Here is a 21,820-nt window from a genome sequence, read left to right on the forward strand (position 1 = left end):
TTCAAAAGTTTAGCTTTTTGGGCTGTATGTTGTCTGTCAGGAGTATACTTTTTTATAGATGTATGTTTATTTAGTGTAATAAACATATAACGTATGACACTCAAATAGAACTAATTATTGTGTAATTTGAAATATCAAAGGCTTACATGTTACTTAACATAAGATTTTGGTCATTAATAAAATATACTAGGCATTCATAGTTCGTTTTTTGTTATAATGCTTCGCACAAAGCTTAATTATTTACATTTATTATAATTTGATTAAAATGAATAGACAATCCTTATTACATTAATATGTTCATATAAATGATTCAATAATATTATTTACCTATGAGGAAATGAATGTAAGTGAAAGATGAAAGGACATGTTGTATAAATTCATTGTTTTTTTATTTGAATAAAAAGTAATTATTAATACAACTGGGTTTTACTTTTACATAACTATAACTAATATTTTCTAAACAGTCAATAGGATTAAAATAAATACTTAATCATTTGTACTATTATATACTGGCCGCTTGGAGAACGTGTTTCTGACATCTGTCGCATTATCAATGAAAGTTCCTTCGTTGGGATACCCGTTTAGTTGACTAATCAATAATACGAGGAAGAAAGAAGGAAGCGGTGAGTCTTGTGGTACTTCAGCTTCGGCTCCCTTTTCAGCGGACCGATATCGCACCATTAACTTTTCGGAGTTATGTGCTTTTATAATTTAATCCATGTTAATATATATAAACAGTGATGGAAAACTTCGTGAGCAAACCTGCATGTTTGAGAGTTTTCTATAACGTTTTTAAAGGTTGCCTAACCCTACGATTGCCTGGCAGAGATAGCTACTAAGCGATAAGGCCGCCTTTTGGAATCTGCTTGTCTTTTTTTATATTCTTTTGTTTCTTCAACTTCAAGTGGTGTTACACACATTCCATCCTAACCTCAATAAATCGCGCAGTCAGCAACGACCCAGACCAATTGGAGACGACTTGGATTCACCGACGTTAATCGTGGTTACCTCCAAGCGTAGCAATGCAGAACAATCAATATTTGAAACTAACATCGATCTGTAGTCACACATTTAGTTATAGTTTTGTTTTGGAATCTTCAGTAATAAATTTGTTTTAAATTACAATTTGCACCCCTTTGCATCTCAAAGTAAGTAGTGTTACAAAAAAAGAGTATAAACAGACAAAGGTGTTTGGTGCTCTAGCATGGATAGGTGTCAATTATCTCAGCGGGGAAAGGATACAAATTTATCTTCTCCCACAGCTTTGACGGCCGATTGGCGCAGTGGGCAGCGACCCTGCTCTCTGAGCCAAGGCCGTGGATTCGATTCCCACAACTGGACAATGTTTGTGTGATGAATATGAACATCTTTCAGTGTCTGGGTGTTTATATATATATATTATAAGTATTTATGTATATTATTCATATAATTATTCATCAGTCATCTTAGTACCCATAACACAAGCTATGCTTACTTTGGGGCTAGATGTGTATTGTCGCAGTATATTTATTTATTTATAAACTCTCAATGCACTGGTAGTTGTGCACAAGTGACAATAATATACAAATAATATATGTGTAATAATAAGCGGGGGTAATCTTTTTTTATTCTATGTTCCCATGCTTTAGCAGGTGGACACATTCATTTGACAAAAAGGATAAAGAAAAATTTTTATCCCCCGATTATATCCCCTGACAAGGGTTATAATTAACGTGCCCACATGCTAAAGCATGGGAGCAGGGAATAGGAGAAGTTTAACCGTTTATTATTAAATACACAAATATATACAAATATATTAAATGGATATTATTTTCACTTGTGCGCCAGTGCATTGGGTTTATAAATAAATAAATATACTACGAAAATACACATCTAACCCCAAAGTAAGCATAGCTTGTGTTTTGGGTACTAAGATGACTGATGAATAATTATATGAATAATATACATAAATACTTATAATATATAGATAAACACCCAGACACTGAAAAACATTCATGTTCATCACACAAACATTGTCTATTCGATTCCCAGTGTGGCAATCGAATCCACGGCCTTAGCTCAGAAGGCAGGGTCGCTGCCTGCATTGAGAGTCGATAAAGCTGTGGGAGAAAAAAAATTGTTATCCTTTCCCCGGGGAGATAATTGTCTCCTGCCCATACTAGCCCTGCTGGTTAAGAGTATAAACAAACAAAGGTGTTTTCGCACCAATCCACACTTGACCAGAGTAGTGGACCTCAGCCATTTACTTTAACGAGTAATGGGTTTATAATGATGGTAATTATCATTCACTATAATGTTCAGCATAGCTTTGATCCGTGCAGTCCTCTGGGAGGAAGGTGTCATCATTGTTGTAGTTATTCTTGTTGGGTCGGAACCGCTTCGGACGCTTTTGCTGCTGCTCCTCGCGTCGCAAACCAAACTGGAATCATAATAGGATACTTTTTAACTATACCAAATTCATTATACTAAATTTGACGGCCGATTGGCGCAGTGGGCAGCGACTCTGCTTTCAAAGGTCGTGGGTTCGATTCCCACAACTGGAAATGTTTGTGTGATAAGCATGAACGTTTTTCAATGTCTTCGTTTTCATCTGTATTTTATATTTCAAAATTCAAAATTCATTTATTTCAAGTAGGCCTAATATAAGCACTTTTGAAACGTCAAGTCTGTCTGTGTGTAGTGACTACCACTATGTGTATTATTAATAGAATTATTCATCAGTCATCTTAGTACCCATAACACAAGCAAATCTTACTTTTGGACTAGATTAGAGAGTCGTAGTATATTTATTTATTATTAATTTGTTTTGGTCGAGTTAGTTACGAGTCACAGCGCGGTAGATAATTTTTTTTTAATTAAATTGCAAATAATGCATAAATATCATGTGGTGATCGCAGATTAGAATACAGTTGTCACCGCTTTTCTTTTCCTACTTTTGTTCTTAGCTATGTTTTATGTAAATTGTTCCAAAATGGCCGCTTCTACGAATGGCGGATAACATATTTTTTCACAACTCCCTCAATATGGGTAACTAGTAGAATATGATGACAAATTTCATATCTATGATAGCCTTCAACATAAAATGGCGAGTTATGGTTTTAATAACTGGGTTTTTTAATTTTTATATTTGATATAGTGAACTTACTTGGCGAACAAGTCTGTATGGACCAACATCATTCATAAAGGCCTCTTTAAAAGCCTTGCGTAGTGGTTTCATCTTGAATACTGAACATTGTTGTCTCAATACCTCGGATACCCCCTCTGGAAGTTCTAACAATAGAAATGCCTTATTAGTATAAAATCAAATTGTTTAGAATAGTTTTGAAAGCAAATAAATTAACTTTAATCTGGATGGATGTGCAACTTTGGTTAAAATTATTAGTAGACCTTGTCTGACAAAGCTTGACAGGGCATAAATGTGTTCCTACTTACAGCATTGCTGTGTTCCGGTCCAAAGAGTGTGATTACAGGCAAATGCGGCTTAACACGTAGGCCACAGGGCGGCATGTTGTAGGATGTGTTCTTTGCTCTATGAAGTGTTGCTCGTTTAATAAGAGCTATTTTTAATTTACCATCAGGAGCAAAAATGCAGGAGGCAAAAATTTTATCCCCTAATAGGGGATATAATTAACGTGTCCAACTGCTAAGGAAACATGGAAAAGGAAAAGTTTACTCCGGTCATTACTACACATATATTATTTGGATATTATTTCCCCTTGTGCACCAGTGCTTTGTGAGTTGATAAAGCTGCAGGAGAAGATTAATTTTTATCCTCCTGCCCATACAAGTGCAGGTGGCTCATTTTCTTGGTCTGTCAAATATGACTATGAAAATAAAATTTAAATCCAGCCAGTTTATTCAAAGTCTGATTACCATTTTCCTTGAAGCAGTATGTCTTGGGCCTAATGTCATAAACTCTGTAGTCCAACATCAGAGTGACTTGGATATGTTCATCTTCTTCCTCCTCATGGCTTTGTGCAGAGAATGATATCTCTATATGGGAGCCGTCAAGCAATTTAAACAGGTCTGCTTCTGTTCTCACTAGTTCCTGTAAGAGAATAAAGGTATTCCTTTGAAAAGTGCATAATTTCTAAAGATCCAGAGTACAGCCTGCTTTTATAACATACCAAGGGTAATATTAGATCAACCTTTACATAAGTTTAAAAAATATGTTAAAACACATTGAATCAATCATGGTTACTACAAGATACATGAATTCCTTAACTACAAGGTTGCTTGGAAGCAGGCTACTCCACTCTCATCTCTCACAATAAAAAAAATTCTAAAGATTTTTAAATTATTAGATGATTTTGGAAAAGAGCGAACTGCTGAGTTTCTTGCCAGTTCTACTCAGTAGGATCTGCCTTCTGAACCAATGGTAGAGTCACTGCAAACAGACTGACGTGCCGTTGCAAAATGTGTGTAGGCTTACTTGAAATAAACGAATTTTGAATTTTGAGTATTTAACACCACATCTACCATTTTCTCATAGTAATTATATATTTTTGGTATGTTTATTTAGTCCATTGCTTCATTGGTTCAGAAGGCTGTTCAAGCACAGATCACAAGACTGGGTTTGAATCCTGGGTTAAGCCAAAAATTATCAGGTATAGTGGGTCTGTAAGTTATTTACTCTTAAACAATTTTCAGTACCAGCCTGAGGTTTAAAAGTTAGATGTTTCAACCCCCTGTGCACTTTAAGCTGTCAGTCACAGTTGTTATCACTTGTGATAATAGACTTTACAGGCCTTGCACACAAAACCATTGCACCGGCTTGCATAGCATATAGCATAGATCTATGCTATAAATCTGTCTCGCGTATGTCGAGTGAGACGATGATGACGATTCAGTGTGTGGTGCTCTTTTGTAGCCGTTATTCTCCCTCAGCACTGTAATTACTTAATGTACCTTCAAAGCTTCATATTGCTGCAGTCTATCATAGTACGCCACAAGAGCCCTCCTTATAGCGCCCAGACACCTTGGCCTTGTGATCTTATCAAACTCTTCTACAACTGCCTTCAAATTGAAACCGAGTGGCATTGTTGATTTTGATATTTCATTACCATCTGAAAAAAAAACAATAAATTATCTAGCAAGTCTTGCGATTTTAAAATATTGTATTCACAGCATTTACAAGGAAAAGCAATAGTTAAAATATTATAATAATAGTATGTTTTTAAATATACTTAAGGAAAAAGTAACAAAAAGATGGTTTTCAAAATAAGATATTAGAAAACAGAGTATAGGTAACTGTCTATAGGTATGTATTTTAAAATGCGTTAGATACGTTTTTGACCGGTTCAGAGACGGCTAAAACTTACCAGAATGCATATCAATTCTCAGTCCATGTTTGACAATGGAGCTTGCTTCGTGTTGCATGTGGAACACCACACAGCAGTGGTCGTCTGCCACATATGATTGCACCTCCACTCCTGTCAGCATGGACATTAGCTCCAGATTTCTCTTTAATGTCTCTACTGAAGATGTTAGAACTATTTTCTATTAAAAAAAAAATTAACTAAGCATAGTTTGACAAAGAGTTGTTATCCATGCTAATATTATAAATATGAAAGAAAGTTTTTGTTTGCTTTTTACCTATTTTCTCAGCTCCCCTTCACCTATCTTAGTGAAATTTGGCATATGGAGCATTGCATCCTGGAGCTAAACATAGGGCCTTTTTTTTATACTGGAAAAATGACCTTAATAATATTTTGTTTAGTTTATCAATAAATCAATCAAAAATACTTTATTGCACACAAGAACAAAACAGAAATAAATAAAAGAGAACAAAGGTACAACTCATCTAAATTTGTGTAACAAAGGTGGCCTTTTGAGTTTATGTTACCTATATTTAGGCATCCTGGAGGTATACAGAATATTGTTACATCCCAATATTAAAAAAATATTTTAATAACTACATAAGTAAATATATGATATACAGATTGCAGCTACATGTACAGCTAATAGTGTATATATACAATAGTTTACAAATGTACTTTATCACCATCACATCTAACTGTAAAATGTGTAAACTGTTATAAGTGAAATATGAATTTTGGTCATCAAAAGTTTGTTTGATTGGTATCTCTAATTTAAATAAAATAAAAATTTTAAATAGACAAGGATATTCTTATTAGTTATTTTACTTATTAGTTCATGTTTTTTTCAACACACAAATTTTTTTGATACAGACAAAAGTTATCAAAGGTGTACAAACATTAAACAAACCTGTGGTTTAACAAAAGGTGTCTCTTTGCTTTTTGGAAAAGATGCTTTTTTTCTACAGTTGTTCCTTTGAATTTGGAAGAGTTCATTCTGCTTCTCCTGCAGCTTTTGCTCTAATTTCTGTACTTCTTCTTGCAACTCATCACAGCCTTCTGGATGTTTATTAGTAGCTACAAATGCATGGAAACTGCTATTATTACAAAACTTATAACAGTCTATTTAATTGCAATAAGCAATGATGTGTAGTATATATTATCTGTCTTGACTAATATAAACCTCTCTCATTACTTTCAGTGTAAAAAAAAATTATAATTAGAACAAAAGAAAAATAATAAAATCATATACACAAAAAAATGAAAAATTTGTCTGGGTGTAGGCTTCAGTGGCTAGTTACCATCCTACTGAAAAAGCTGTGCCGCTTAGCTCCTTTGCATTCCGTAATTATGCTTTGTAGAAATCTATTAGAGGTTAAATAAATAAATACACTACAACAATACACACATCACCACCTAGCCCCAAAGTAAGCGTAGCTTGTGTTATGGGTACTAAGATGACTGATGAATAATATACACAAATACTTATAGAATAAAGATAAACACCCAGACACTGAAAACATTCATGTTCATCACAGAAACATTTCCCAGTGTGAATCAAATCCACAGCCTTGGATTCAGAAACCAGGGTCACTGCCCACTACACCAATAGGTCGACAGAATGCTACCATCTTAGACAGCTTCATCACTTACCACCAGGTTAGATAATGGAGATCATCTTTTCAAAGGTCATTTTTTGTCTGAATCTGCGGATCTTTAACATGCCTGTTCCCTTCTGTTTTATTTATTATAGATATTAATTATGTTATTATAGATATATATTTATTTATTATAGATATTAATTATGTAGGTATATATTAATTATTATCACTATCTATATATTTTATTGTAAGTTTATTATATTTGTATAGATAGGTATATATGCATGTTTATTTAAATGCACCACCTACCTCTCTTCTTTTGCTGTTTTTAACTCTTTTGGTTGCCTGGAAGAGTTCGCTATATAGCGATAAGGCCACCAAAATGTATACTTTTTGTAAAATTTTTACTTATCATTTTACTATGTTTATGTGGTGTACAATAAAAGTGTATTCATTCATTCATAATGGTCAAGGGCTAAACGTTTTTTTCTTAAACCTACTTCACACTAAAAGTTAAGTCGCAGTAAACCACGAATGTATTAGGGACCTCCGCCAATAATACTTACCGCCTTTTCGAAAAAGCTTTGTGATTTTTAACTGTTTCTTTAAGTGTGGCATTTTATTAGCATCAAAATGCTCGAGTATTCTTCAAAATTAAAAAGCACTTCTTCAAGTTGTTACAATTATTTACAAATAAAAGTTTCAACAACAACTTTTATTTGAATGTTTTTTGAATTAAATATCAACCGTTGAATTGACAGTTTCCACTTGACAATGACAGCATCATATTTCGATTATAGCACTGTCTTCTAGTTTTTTGGGTACCTTTACGATCAAGTGTTTGTATTCTCATATTTTTACGTAAAAATCTCATATAATATGTTACAAAATCGCATATATATTACTCATTGTACAAAAGTCATAAACAGAAGCAGGCGTTACTTTGCATGATCCTAAAACAATGATTATCAAGCAAGACTTACCTGAAACTGTACAAGAAATCCATGACAACTAAACCAACGTGGTAATTTCCATACAAAGTGACCAATTTAAATTTTTAGCTATTCTTTTAGTTTTGTTCGAAACTACCCTTATATAAGGGATAAAAGATACTAATTTAATTTTCAGATTCCTTTTGGATAAATTATTAAAAAAACAACAATAGTTCCATCATGGATCAGTTAATGATACTATTATAGTAGCAACGAATTTATTTATTTATCCATTTTCATTTTTTTGCAAGCCTAACGGATGGCAATATTTATATTATTAATTATAAGACCATGTAATAAATAAAACCAAATATATAGACCATATTTTAATGCCAAAGTTTTTTTATAAATACAACCCTGGAAAATTGCCGTTTCTTTTCCATTGTGGTAATTTTGTTGTAGAAATAATAAAACTAAAATCCCTACTTTCTGTAATAAAAGTGAAGATATTTCCAATAGATATTTATTTGACAATCTTTCTCTCCAAAACTAACGGTCAGTTATAACTTTTCTGTCATTACCTAATTCTACGAGACTTTAAATCAAACGTAAATGTAGGTGTAGACCAGTTATATGAAATAAAAGCCAAACTATTTCTTGTGTAAATATAAAATTTATTTAATAAAAGTATATAAAAAATATCATATTTAAAAGTTTAAAACATCATTGAAATATTGGTGTTTAATGGCGGCACAAATGTTGTACTATTATTCATTTTGAACAGTAAATACTACAAGCTTTTAATGCTCTCTCTCAAACGCTTAAAAAGTTACACGGAAAGACCCAGCAGTCTCTGGTCCTCATCAGAAAGCCGTCCTTCTTTTAGACGCACAGTTAACCTGAAAATAAAAGCATTATAAGGGATTACTGTTGCACTCTTTGTTTAATAACTGTAAGTGGGTATGTCATTGAACTTCTGGATGCAAGATCGTTTTAAACTTTTCTTTGACACATTATTCTGTGTATGACATGTATAAAAAAAAAAAATTAAAACTTATAGCTTCCTCTTTGATTTCTGATACTTACAAGATTTTGTCTTAATTACGTCGTAATAATTAATGATATTGATGTCAGCTACTGATTTATTCATCAGTACTGGCATCAATATCATTAATTATTATTATTTATTCAGCTTCCATATGTGACCGCTATTTGGCAAAATAGCATTAAGTGACTGCGTCCATGACGGCGGCGACTGTGGGTAACACAGGCTTCATACTAAAATATTCTGATCACATCAGACAGACGCGGAAATCTAAACCAGGGATCCTGTTATCCGTACACAGACATCCTAGCCACCAATCAGAGCTCGTCCGGGGAAGAACTGCCACCATGCTTATTTCTGCCGCTAAGCAGCATTGTTACAATGCTGTGTTCCGGTCTGAAGAACGGGGTTTCCGGTTTAATTACAGGCACAGGTGTTAAGCCTTACAGCTACGCTTCAGTTTGATGGAAACATGTTAAAATTTGCAGGACGTGTTCCTTGCATGCCCTGCGGAGTGTTGCCATACCATGTATTCCACATATCATCAGGTGGGCTATCTGCTAGGAGAGCATTAAAAAAAATTAAAATCACTATAAAAAAGTCCAAACCAACGACGTAGTTAACCATACATACCTTTCTTCGTTATGCTTCAGAGACCACAGTTCAGGCATGTACTGGGGCTGCATAGACTTCAAGAAGTGCTCCCTCCACAGTTCCTCCAGACGAAGCACGCCTTCGTTTTTCATAAAATACTCCATGACCTTGTGTCCATGCGACTCGTAGTCTTCGTTCTCGAATCTTCGAAGAAATACCAAGATTATTTTGGAATGAAGTTCTGAATACAGCTTACTTTAAACTACATTGTTAGGAACTGTCACGTAACGAAAAAGCGTTGTAATGTCGTAGTTGGTAGATCTGTTGTAGTTGGTGTTGTGAGGGACGCGCATAATAAGTCAATCTATATTTCTATACTAATATTATCAAGATGAAGAGTTTTTTTGGTTGAACCCGCTGATCTCAGCCACTACTAGTTCGAATTGGAAAAATCTTTTTGCGTATAATTCATTTATCGAGGAAGGCAATAAGGCAATAGTCAAATAAACATCTAGCTACGGCCAATAGGAGCGGATCATCATAAAAAATGTTGCAAAGACGGAATAAAATATTCTTTTTGAGAGCTTCGGATGCGTGCGTTTCGGAATTCCTGCTCTTTTAAAGTCAAAAAACAAGTCCGCGACAGAATATGTCTATTTTTTAAGGTTGACTCATACGCGGACGAAGTCACCGGGGACCGCTAGTTTAACATATAAGAGTTTAATATATATAGCTAATATATTGTACTTATAATTCTCATAGTTACAAAAAGAAACACAATATTTTACAAACGGCTTTTGGAGATAGGTAGAGATTTAGAATGTCGAATTTCAGAGCGAAGACAATTTGACAAACATGTATATATATTGTTATACTCTATGGTAGCTTATGTGATTAGCTGAAATGTACAAACGATCGTCTGACGACCCTAAATGTAATGTCATTGTTAACTGTCAAATTAAATTATTATTTTCGTTTTCCGAGAATGCAATGCAAAGTGAGAGTGGAAACTGGAAAAAGAAATTACTAACACGACTTGTATCTCAGCGGCCTCCTTCAGCAGTTCCTCAGTAACAGTTTCGTGTTGCAAGTAATGCTGTAGTATGACGGCCTCCAGCTCTTTGCGCCTCGCCTCGGGAAGCACGTGTTTGCGTGACTGGTACAGTAGGGCTCGGGCGGCCGAACGGATTTTTCTTTAGAAAAAAAAGAAAAAATTATAAAAGCAGAATATGGTATTTGACAGCTTTAAAAATTGCTGATGTCTTAAATTAACCATAATGCTATTTTAAAGCTATCTTATGAGTCATAGTTTGCAGTATTTTAAAAGAAATTGATTAAATAAATTTAAATAAATAAATATGGCGCGAAAATGTTCCCTTAGAGTCACGTGACTGCAATGGCGTCACAAGCCGTCTAAATGTGAAAATTAATGTTAAAATATAAAATGTAAATTTTTGATGTTGGAAAAGAGCAACTGCTGAGTTTCTTGCCGGCTTCTTCTCGGTAGAATCTGCCTTCCGAACCGGTGGTAGAGTCACTACACACGGACAGACTTTTCAAAAGTGCTTGTATTAGGCCTACTTGAAATAAATGAATTTTGAATTTGAATTTGAATTTAAAAGACTACTACCAACTAGTAGTCTCGTATAAATAAACCCGAAAACTAGTTAAGGGTTTATTTATGAGAAATAATGGATTAATAGTTAATTACTGCGTATGTGTGTATCAAATACAATAATTTTTAAAAATCAATCAATGACGAGCAACTAATATTAATAATTTTTACCAGATTTTAGTGTTTTTTTTTTCAATACACCGCTTCTTATTAGCAGGTCAGTTCGAAATTGAAATAAACGTTCGATAAGTTATTGGCTGCCATGTTTTGGAGTAAAAGATCGTTCTATTTTTAAATTACACGACAGATATGAGTTTACTATGAAATTTATTTTGCCGCTAAACCAAGACAGATATGAATTTTCTTACAACTTTTGCCGGCCGCTGCTCGTATATATTTGGCCAGTACAGCAATTTCGATTTATCTCAAAGAAGATTGTCAAATATTACACAAATTCCCAAGCATGTTTGAGAAAAAACTCTTTTTGAATATATGAGGAATGTTCTAAAAATGTTAGAACTACATTTAATTAATCAGTTTGTTTTACGTAATGCCTTTGTTGTTACGAGCTATTGTGATCTTTAATTCGACTCTCTAAGCCGAACGTGTCTTCCTTGACTCGTTTTTGGTACGCACTTGCAAACTGCATCCTCTGTGAGCCGGCTGTGGCCGTGCGAGCTGAGCGGAGCGTCGCAAAGCTCGGCAAGCCGCTCGCGGAGCGTGCGGTCGAGCATGTTCGACAGCTGGTGGCAAGACGCACATAAGAGAACCACGTCGTGGGACGAATGCTCCTTCATTATTTCTGGGACAAATAAAAATAGTGTTTTTTTAATACTTAGTAACTATACAAGGAACAAGTTCTACAGGTGTGTCGCAATGTGTTCATCAACCTAAGGCGTAGGTGTGACACCTTAGATCCAGCAGACCCAAGTAAATAAGGCAAAATGTATGTTAATAGTAAAACATAAATAAATATACTACGACAATACAAACATCGCCATCCAGCCCCAAATGAAGCGTAGCTTGTGTTATGGGTACTAAGATGACTGATAAATATTTTTATGAATGATATACATAAATAATTATAATAAACAATCCTTATTTTATTAACTATGTACTTGACCTTATTTTTCCTTGTTATAAAAACAAAACACCGTGTGTATGTCTGCATGCCGAGTTTGAGGCGCGTAGGCATAGCTCGCGCTTCGTATGAAGTTGGAATAATGGAAAAATATGAATTGGAAAAATACTGTGTACACATAATATTACCATGACGAAGAGCAGCTACTAGGTAATAAACTAACCTGGGAAGTACTTCCTGTACTCTCTGGGCACGACGTTCTTGCGTATATAAGAGTCCTGGCCGCCGCAGACGACGCACTTGTTTTCTTTCGTCAGCTGGTAGTATCGACCGACGTCGCCCACATACCTGCCTGCTGGTTCGAACCGCAGACGGACTTTCAGAGGCTCTTTGCTTACCACATCCGCTAGTTCCTTTTCTACGTACCTATAGTTACGAAAGAGCACATCGTTATACCATAACTAATTAAGCTCACGCACAGTCGGACAATCTTGAATGCTTGATAATATGCATGACGACTTAGTTTGAAAACCTGCCCTATGATGTTCGGAAGTATCTTCTATATTCAATAAATATCCTATTTTTGCAAAATATAAAAGGTTTTGTTGATATAAATTGCAAATTATATTTTAAAAAAATATTTCCCGCAATAACGCTCGCCGGATGTCGTGGCCGTACTCGTGGCGTCATAGGTAAAGAGTTCTATAGTCGTAAAAATATAATAGGCCCGTTTTGACATTTGTGCAAGACCATAGAATGTAACTTGGAATGAAACTGAAAGAAACAATAAAATAAAAATCAATTACATACAGTGTTTTAAAAAATACGTAAATTTTTTTGGGACCTTAAATAATATGAAAGAATATATCGCGAGGATTCTTTTTGCGCTTACTTTATCGTAGCATGCAATTTATAATTGTTGCGAAACGTTCCGAAAACAGTTACGTTCTTAGTCTTTTTTTTTATACTAGAGCTGTAACCATTTTTTTACTGAATATCGAAATTAAATATTGTGTAGTAATCTTTACTGCAAAGAATGAGCTTGGTTCTCAAAATGGGTTCTAAATAATGAGTCTGGGTTGATGTATCTGACCAAACGGCACATGACTGAAGCGTCCCCGCGCGCACTGCGCAGTTTTTCGTTCCTCATCTTGTAAAGTTGACTGTGCGCTCGTTTAAGTTTGATATATATATTGTTTACTATTACGTTAACTATGGCTCTTCTATTTTGGACATTAATTTAAACATAGTGATTTGACTCGATTTTTGTGTTTGTTGTTATATAGTACTAACTCTGTTTCAACATGTTGAAAAGTGGACGTATAATCAACAGCCAGTCACGCGTATTGGTTGTGAAGTTAAAGGAATACTTTGAACGAACGAACACTTTACAGTACATAATAATATCAATCAAGTACTGATACAAACTTGAATTGATTTATCGTGAGTATCGAGTCCCGAGTCTTATGGTTCCATAACTAGTTACGTCGCGATGACAAATGTCAAAACGGGCCTATTACATTTTTACGACTATAGTAAATCCTTGTTCAATAGCTAAAGATTGTAGAAGATAACAAAAAAACTTAGCAACTGTTAGTTTGAAATCACAAAATATTTAATATACCTACAAAGAGACTTTCGTGACGTCATAATTTTGATTTCCGCGTTTCGCCTGTATGTCGCATCGCTAGATTTTAAAGTTTTATTTATTTAACAAAAATACCAATTTCACTTAGAATATAAATAAAATTATCTTTTTTATTTTTACATAAAGATACTTATAGATAGAAAATATATTATTATTTTAGCGGTTTTTGTTGCTGTTATTCATTGTAAAGTCAGTCATCTGAGGATGAACAGGTGTCGGAGCGAAACGTGCGTGGAAAGTACATAGCCGAAGATGTGTGTGTGTGTGTGTGATGTACTATATTTATACTTTCTTTAATCCTCGATGATGTGTTCGAACACATCATCGAGGATTAAAGAAAGTATAAATTACACAGTACAGATTATCCTACTTTTGATTAGGTATAGCAAATAAAGCTTAATTTTCATTATGTATCATGGAATTCACCAAAATTTACGGAGATTGACAGCCGAGGCCAAAATAGCCCAGGGAAACTAAAAACTTGTTTTCTGTTCCAAATAAATGAAATAAAATACCACATGGCTTTCTGGTTATCGCAGGTGCACAATAGCTCTCCATCGGGTGCTTCTAAGAAGCAATTGTGGTACAGAGGCTTGGATCGCGTCGCATGCGGATATCTCTTCTGATCCAATTCTTTGATTTCTTTGCCATTTTTTGCCTCCTTCTCTTTAATCCTAAAAAAAATATTTACTATTAGCGAGGGCTTCAAAATTGGGATCACAGTTATTTTTTATACCATAAAGTGTTTTCGGCTGGTCCATTTTGTAGGCTGCATACTCACTTACCACACTCTCGTCTATAAACATAAAAAAAAAGAACTTACCTATGACTCTTATCCGAATTCTTATCATTCCTCTTACTTTTATAGGGCACGTCAACGTATCTCTTACAAACAATCAAGTCTTTCCAACAGCCGTTTCCGTGGCCACTCCAGAACCACGGGAATATGCCTCCTTTGTGATAGTCATTGATGAGTTTTACGAAAATCTTTATGGCAACGTGGGCGTCAGCTGCCGCGTATTTCACCTGCCTGTCAGATAGTTCCTCTGCAGCCCAATCACTGCACCTTATCTAAAGAAGGAGTGAATAATAGAAAAAAAAAATCAAAAGACGATGCAAAACGCAACCACGTAGGGATGCAGATCCTTACAGGGCCTCGCGGTTCGATGGTTGAAACAATTTCTCTGACCGCAAAATTATTATTATATTCTCTTATGTGTTCTCGATAACTCTTCAGGATACTTGACGCTTATCAAGTAGATATCGCCACTTGTGTATACGATTTATCGATGAGTTGACGCAAAAGACATATAGGTAACCACTGATAAGCAGCAAACAAACCTAAACTAGTAAATTCAAAATTTTAATCAATCTCTCGCTTTAAAATCCCTAACTGTTCTTCTCCTTTTCGTGCGCATTCATGTAGAGGAGCCTCGATTGCGGTCCGTCCTTTTTATCCGTGATCTACCCGCGTGCTCTGGTACCTCATACTGTCCCTTGACATACTGTCCCTTGGTATTACGCCTGCACACGTGACCGTAGAAACTGAGAATTCGCTCTTGAACTGCAGAAGATAAGCGCTCGTGGAGTATTGATTTATTTGTATGGAACAAGTTCCAGGAAGGTGGATCACACCGTTTATAATTGAAGAGATTCGAAATTCCTCTATTCATGTAGGCCTATCACAGGCGTTCATACATATATGATTACATAATTGTAATTGGATGGTGATAACTTCGTTCGCTAAAGGTACGAGGGTTCCAAACGCGCCCTAGTCTAAGAAGAGCCCACAACAAACAAAACTATAGAGGTAAGAATCAACCAAAAGCTAGGTACCTAACGAAAACATTACCTGTCGCTGTTTACGTAGTTTTCCGGCTTCTGAGCTATCGTAACCCTAATAATATATCCAGTGTATACTCTATATGTATACTCTGTATTAAATGTCCGATTGGAATAAATTAAAAAGTATTTTATTGCTATAAATGAATGTCCTTGATGATAAAACTATTTATTTTAATAACAAATTAATAATGCGATACTAATGTATCCCCTTTTTGTTTCTACCGGCGATCTCATAAAATTTTAGAACACAACAGTTTTCTCAGCTCACGCGAAATAAATATTTTTTTTACATTTCAACAATTTACTTACCCTCCAAGTTTTATCCAGTACAATGCCCAGTAGGGATTTAGACTGTGTAGCCAACCCGCCATCTTCGTAGCCACACAGACGTGCCAGATGCCTTATATCAAGTGTGCCTTTCATGTACACTCCATAATCCTGCGTCAAGTACCTCGCATCGTCTTTTGGTGCCACCCCTACTTTGTATATACTTTCGTCCTCCAATAGGTCCTGAAAGAGATATAAAACATTATGTTTAAAGCTATAGCTAGTTATTGCTTCGTCAGCGTTATTTTTTTGTATGGATATCTCCAGTAGATAATTATCGCGACTCGTTACTCGTATTTTCCTATAGAGATGGACAAGACAATAGATATACATGACTTTCTCGTAGCGCATGCTAGCCCTATTATTTTCTCAATAACTTAAATATTACATCTTCTTTGCTTGAATTATCCTTTCACCTCATTATATGTATAAATTTATAAACATATAATAAACATAATATAGAGTAGTTAAAGAATATTGGACGGAGTCTGGTCCTATTTAATGACCTTTTATTAACTGAACCTGTAAGAGCAATTAATTTTAATGCTCTTTTGTAATTTTATCGTTTCATCAGTACTTAAGTCTTAAATTATAACCCTAAAATCAACTTACCTGCAAAGTTTTAGGTATTGATTTAATTAGATTCAATCTGAACAGAACACAATAGCCGTCATATGTGGATAGTTGCAGCAGGGCAATAGGCTGCCTCTTCCCTTGTTCTGTAACCCATTCACAGTCAAAACCTATAGCATGGTGCCCACTACATTTCCTGAAATTTTTAAATAGGTAACCCTATAGTTTGACATGACTCCAGGGTCCAGGTTAACCTGAGCCGCAAGCAGAAGAAGAAGAAGAACCCTAGTTTCCCTTAATTTTAAGCCCTCAGCATAACAAGCATGGCAAGGAGACAATTATCCCTAGCACTTAACACAAGTGGAAATAATAACCAAATAATATATTATGTGTAATAATAAACAAGGGTAAACATCTCCTATTCCATGTTCCCACACTTTAGCAGGTTGACATGTTAAGTATATACATTTTCAGGGTATATAATTGGTGGATATAATTTTCAACATGTGTGTTTTTTTTTTATATAAAATTGAACAACATTAAATTTAAAATAAGTTATAATAATGTTTATTTTTATATTTAAATACTAATACTATTGCATCATAATTATCGAAACAGCTCTGAGTCTGAGTCATACAATTACATGTTTTTCTTAGCAATTCTTCAGGACTTCTCTACTAGTATATCTATTTAATATTTTGTAAAACTTTACTTTTAGGTACACTAGATTTTTTTGGTTTTTACTCCTCTACAAGTTATCCCTTGACTGCATGTATGTAATGATGTGACAAAGATCGTAGAATCCTAACCTGATAGGAGTATGATAGTTATATTAAACCCCTAATCAGGATGTCGCGACTGCCAAAGTCTCCTAAGAAAGACAAGAACAAAGAAAGTAAAGAAATTATACATTTAAAATTTTCCTTGCTGGGGGACAAGAACCACCCTTTTATAATATTACCTTCTTAATTTGATGATGGCTTGGCTACAGGCCTCTTCTGATGCAATAATTTCAATTGACAAATAATTCAAGGCGTCTTCAGCATTCTTCGGTTTAATCCTTTGCAGAACCACGTATGTTATACCAGCACAACCGAGGGCCACGGCTGAAGTAACACTTATTTTTAACTTGGACATATTCATCTTTTGTGACTAAAACAAAAGCTTTCTTTACTTTTAAATACTTATTAAATAATAAAATAAGTAATTATTTTAACGTACGTAACGTACGTACGGTTGTTCCAAGTTTTACAGCTCTAGGTTATAGAGGCTTTACAAAGTTTCACGCACTGGGCTTGTAACATACAAAAAATGCTTTTATTTACAATCAAAAGAAAACAGAACTATTTTAACAAAAGTAAGACTCCTATTCAACTAAGCCGTTTTTATCCTTGTATTCTTGCATTAGTTGCATATTATACCAAACTTTAGGTAAACAATCATCTATCAATGAAGTATTGACATTGACACCTGTTATTTTCAGTTTTTCACTCTGGGGTTTCTCTATCAGCTGTTTCCCTGTATACAACGATCAGATACAAAGCCAATAGTTGTATAGGCCGTGCCATATAATATATCTAGAAATGTTGGACAGTTATGGTTATGAAACTATGGACAGCATAAAAAGATAAAATAATTATGAAAGTTCTTCGAAGTTTAGGTTTTTTTTTTAGTTTAAGTTATTTTAAAAGATTTCTCTTGCGTCAAATACAATAAAAATACAATAGACAAGATACGAGTAATATCAATGCAAGAAAAAAAATATATTAAAAAATAATCAATTACTTTATACAATACTGAGTCGCACTTAAATTCTTAAGCAATTTGTTTGTGACTTACTTTATTACTATTATAAAGATTCTTTTGATTTTTTATACTGAATAAGCTCCAAAAGTACGATTTATCTCGTAGTTAGTAGCTTTTGTGTTCATAAATTTTTATGAGAACGTTCCCTTGCTGACTCCAGTTAGCATTGCTTAACCAGCCCAATCGATTATTTTTTGCTGCTGCTACTGCCACACATCTCTCAAATAAATTGTTCTTACAGGATACTTTTATATAGGAAATCACAACTTTAATTATCACTAAATTCTCTGCAAAAATTTATACTATACCTCCGATATAATACTACTCTTTAAACTCAAATTATCTTTGCTTAGCAATGCTATAATTCTTTAATCTGCGGTACTGTCAGTCAAGTCACTGTCGAACTGTCAATGAATCCAAGACAAAAATACGTAAAATTATGCCATTGTGATTGATTAAGGAGATACCTAGGTTTATAAAAAACATGGTGAATTGTTTACTCAATAATATCTTGGTGTGACAAAAGTAAATTATTAATAGAAGTGGGCCATGGCAGGTGGAGATAGGAGTACGGAACGTCGGAGATCGCGCTCACGTGAACGCCGCGATAGAGAAGTGCATAGGGAAAAGGCAAAACGACGCGATCGATCCAGGAGCCCTAGGAAAGAACGAGAGAGGTCTCGTAGTCCAGCAAGAAAAGATGGAGACCAACGTCCGCGTAGTCCGAGGAAAGATAGAGAACGTTCAAAAAGCCCTCGAAAAGATCGCGGACGCTCAAGAAGCCCCAAGGGACAAGGTAGGAATAGGGACCGCTACTCCGATGATAGAGATAGAGCCAGAAGTAAACGAGAGGACGATAAACCTGATGATGAAGATAATATCGAAGATGAGCAACCAAAACCAGTCAAACGAGAACCTTTGTCTTTGGAAGAGTTACTCGCTAAGAAAAAGGCTGAGGAGGAAGCTCGAAGTAAACCTGTGTTTTTAACTAAAGAACAGAGAGCAGCACTTGCATTAGAAAGGCGTAGGGAACAAGTAGAAGCAATGAGAGCAAACATTGACAAACCTGTGGTCACTACTATTGATTTGACTGGGCCATCTAAGAGAGAAGAAGAACGTAAACACAGGGAGGAAAGAGACAGAGAAAGGGAACAAGAGCGTCAAAGAGAAAGAGAAAAGGAGAGAGAGAGAAAATATGAAGAAAGGAAAGCTGATCGCAATAAAGATGATAAAAAGGAAAAAAATGATGAAAACAATAAGACCAAGGACAAAGAAAGGGAAGAGGAAGCCATAAAAGCCCGTTATCTTGGCATTGTTAAGAAGAAGCGAAGAGTTAGAAGACTGAATGATAGAAAGTTTGTCTTTGACTGGGATGCCTCAGAAGATACATCAAATGATTACAATCAATTGTATAAGGAAAGGCATCAAGTGCAATTCTTTGGACGAGGTCACATTGCTGGTATTGATATTAAATCCCAGAAAAAAGACTACTGCAAGTTCTATGGAAATTTGTTGGAGAAAAGGCGGACAGAACTAGAGAAAGAACAGGAGAAACTGCGCTTGAAAAAAGTGAAGAAGAAGGAGGACAAACAAAAGTGGGATGATAGACACTGGTCAGAAAAAGAACACGATGAAATGACTGAACGAGACTGGAGAATCTTCAGAGAAGATTACAACATAACAATTAAGGGTGGTAAGATACCAAACCCCACACGCTCATGGAAGGAAGCCAACTTCCATAATGATATAATGGAAATTATAAACAAAGTGGGCTATAAAACTCCAACACCTATCCAACGGCAAGCTATCCCCATTGGTTTACAAAATCGTGATATAATTGGTGTTGCAGAAACTGGTTCTGGTAAAACTCTAGCTTTTCTTATACCTCTGTTGACGTGGATTCAATCATTACCAAAAAGTGAACGCATGGAAGATGCAGATCAAGGTCCCTATGCTATAATCTTAGCTCCAACCAGAGAATTGGCTCAACAGATAGAAGAGGAAACAAATAAATTTGGTATTCCATTAGGTATCACTTCTGTTGTAGTTGTAGGAGGACTTTCAAGGGAAGACCAAGGATTCAAACTGAGACTTGGATGTGAGATAGTTATTGCCACACCCGGTCGTCTTATTGATGTTTTGGAAAACAGATATTTGGTCTTGAACCGATGCACGTATGTTGTACTTGATGAAGCAGATCGTATGATAGACATGGGTTTTGAACCTGATGTGCAGAAGATTCTGGAATACATGCCAGTTTCTAATATAAAACCAGATACTGATGCAGCTGAAGATGCATCTGTGCTACTTGCAAACTATAATACTAAGAAAAAGTACAGACAAACTGTGATGTTCACAGCTACTATGCCACCGGCTGTTGAAAGGTTGGCTCGTAGCTATTTACGTAGACCAGCTATTGTATACATTGGATCTGTTGGTAAACCAGTGGACAGGACAGAACAAGTGGTGTACCTTATTGGAGAGAATGAAAAACGTAAGCGTCTCACAGAAATATTGCAACGCAATGTTGAACCACCAATCATTATTTTCGTTAACCAAAAGAAGGGCGCTGATGTTCTTGCCAAAGGTCTGGAGAAACTTGGTTTCAATGCTTGTACATTGCATGGTGGCAAAGGTCAAGAACAGAGAGACTTTGCGTTGGCTTCTCTTAAGAATGGATCTAAGGATATACTGGTGGCAACAGACGTTGCTGGTCGTGGTATCGACATTAAAGATGTCAGTATGGTCATCAACTACGACATGGCTAAATCTATCGAGGACTACACCCATCGTATCGGTCGTACCGGTCGTGCAGGCAAGACTGGTAAGGCTGTATCATTTGTCACTAAAGAAGATTCAGCCATATACTATGATCTTAAACAAGTTCTGCTAGCAAGCTCTGTATCGACATGCCCACCTGAGCTTATGAACCATCCAGAGGCTCAACATAAACCTGGTACAGTTGTTACAAAGAAAAGAAGGGAGGAAATGATTTTTGCATAACAATATTCTAGATATTGGATTGTTAAGCTGATGGAACATCTTACAAAACAATCCATACACACTGTGGTACAAATGTCATTGTAACTCAAATTTAAAATGGGCTCATTGAGCAGGTGGAGAGGTTGGTCTCATGTTTTACAGAACACATTTGCTGTGTACAACTTGTGACTTATGTATTATCAGCAGGGCTAGCACAGGCAGGAGTTAAAAATTATATCCCCTGACAAGGTGATAAAATTAACTTGTCCACCATCTAAAGCACGGAAACATGGAATAGGAGAAGTTTGCCCCCTTTTATTATTACACGTAATATATGATGTGAAGGTTGATAAAGCTGTGGGAGAAGATACATTCTTATCTTTTCCACTGGGATATAATTGTCTCTTGCCCATGCTAGCCGTGCAACTAAAATAAATACTAAAACGTCTACTT

The 21,820-nt window shown here is 35.3% G+C and overlaps 3 protein-coding genes across 6 annotated transcripts; 1 reads left to right on the forward strand and 2 right to left on the reverse strand.

The window, feature by feature from the left end:
• Nucleotides 1-2,194: 2,194 nt before the first annotated feature.
• LOC120637802 lies at nt 2,195-7,620 on the reverse strand. Of its 2 annotated transcripts, none has more exons than XM_039909822.1 (7): nt 7,486-7,620; nt 6,229-6,395; nt 5,322-5,499; nt 4,909-5,060; nt 3,874-4,048; nt 3,146-3,270; nt 2,195-2,419 (listed from the first exon to the last, which is right to left on the reverse strand). In XM_039909822.1, the coding sequence occupies exons 1-7, from the start codon at nt 7,535-7,537 to the stop codon at nt 2,282-2,284; spliced, it is 987 nt and encodes a 328-aa protein (XP_039765756.1). In that variant the 5' UTR covers nt 7,538-7,620; the 3' UTR covers nt 2,195-2,281. The 2 variants fall into 2 exon arrangements, with proteins under 2 accessions (XP_039765756.1, XP_039765755.1); XM_039909821.1 differs by having other exon boundaries at nt 4,909-5,066.
• A 913-nt stretch (nt 7,621-8,533) lies between these two features.
• Nucleotides 8,534-18,030, reverse strand: LOC120637554 (exonuclease 3'-5' domain-containing protein 2). Of its 3 annotated transcripts, none has more exons than XM_039909378.1 (11): nt 17,814-18,030; nt 17,541-17,731; nt 16,619-16,775; nt 15,989-16,189; nt 14,658-14,905; nt 14,350-14,508; nt 12,410-12,612; nt 11,742-11,907; nt 10,522-10,683; nt 9,530-9,694; nt 8,534-8,750 (listed from the first exon to the last, which is right to left on the reverse strand). In XM_039909378.1, exons 2-11 carry the CDS (start codon nt 17,720-17,722, stop codon nt 8,681-8,683), a joined length of 1,713 nt encoding a protein of 570 aa, XP_039765312.1. In that variant the 5' UTR covers nt 17,723-17,731; nt 17,814-18,030; the 3' UTR covers nt 8,534-8,680. The 3 variants fall into 3 exon arrangements, with proteins under 3 accessions (XP_039765312.1, XP_039765313.1, XP_039765315.1); XM_039909379.1 differs by having other exon boundaries at nt 17,810-18,030; XM_039909381.1 differs by having other exon boundaries at nt 17,801-18,030.
• A 754-nt stretch (nt 18,031-18,784) lies between these two features.
• On the forward strand, nt 18,785-21,690 carry LOC120637553 (probable ATP-dependent RNA helicase DDX23). Its single transcript, XM_039909377.1, has one exon. It carries the CDS (start codon nt 18,935-18,937, stop codon nt 21,386-21,388), a length of 2,454 nt encoding a protein of 817 aa, XP_039765311.1. The 5' UTR covers nt 18,785-18,934; the 3' UTR covers nt 21,389-21,690.
• Nucleotides 21,691-21,820: the final 130 nt, after the last annotated feature.

The sequence above is a fragment of the Pararge aegeria genome, chromosome 4 (genome assembly GCF_905163445.1).
Source record: "Pararge aegeria chromosome 4, ilParAegt1.1, whole genome shotgun sequence".
NCBI classification, from domain to species: Eukaryota; Metazoa; Arthropoda; class Insecta; order Lepidoptera; family Nymphalidae; genus Pararge; species Pararge aegeria.

Excerpts from the sequence above, each read along its gene's own strand:
- LOC120637802 (XM_039909821.1), bottom strand. The coding sequence starts at position 7,537 with ATGCCACACTTAAAGAAACAGTTAAAAATCACAAAGCTTTTTCGAAAA. Across the intron at positions 4,049-4,908 it reads AGCAATATGAAGCTTTGAAG|GAACTAGTGAGAACAGAAGC; the intron begins GTACATTAAGTA and ends ATTCTCTTACAG. Across the intron at positions 3,271-3,873 it reads ATACTGCTTCAAGGAAAATG|AACTTCCAGAGGGGGTATCC; the intron begins GTAATCAGACTT and ends TTCTATTGTTAG.
- LOC120637554 (XM_039909378.1), bottom strand. The coding sequence starts at position 17,722 with ATGAATATGTCCAAGTTAAAAATAAGTGTTACTTCAGCCGTGGCCCTC. Across the intron at positions 16,776-17,540 it reads GCCATCATCAAATTAAGAAG|GAAATGTAGTGGGCACCATG; the intron begins GTAATATTATAA and ends TAAAAATTTCAG. Across the intron at positions 14,906-15,988 it reads TACTGGATAAAACTTGGAGG|ATAAGGTGCAGTGATTGGGC; the intron begins GTAAGTAAATTG and ends CTCCTTCTTTAG.
- LOC120637553 (XM_039909377.1), top strand. The coding sequence starts at position 18,935 with ATGGCAGGTGGAGATAGGAGTACGGAACGTCGGAGATCGCGCTCACGT.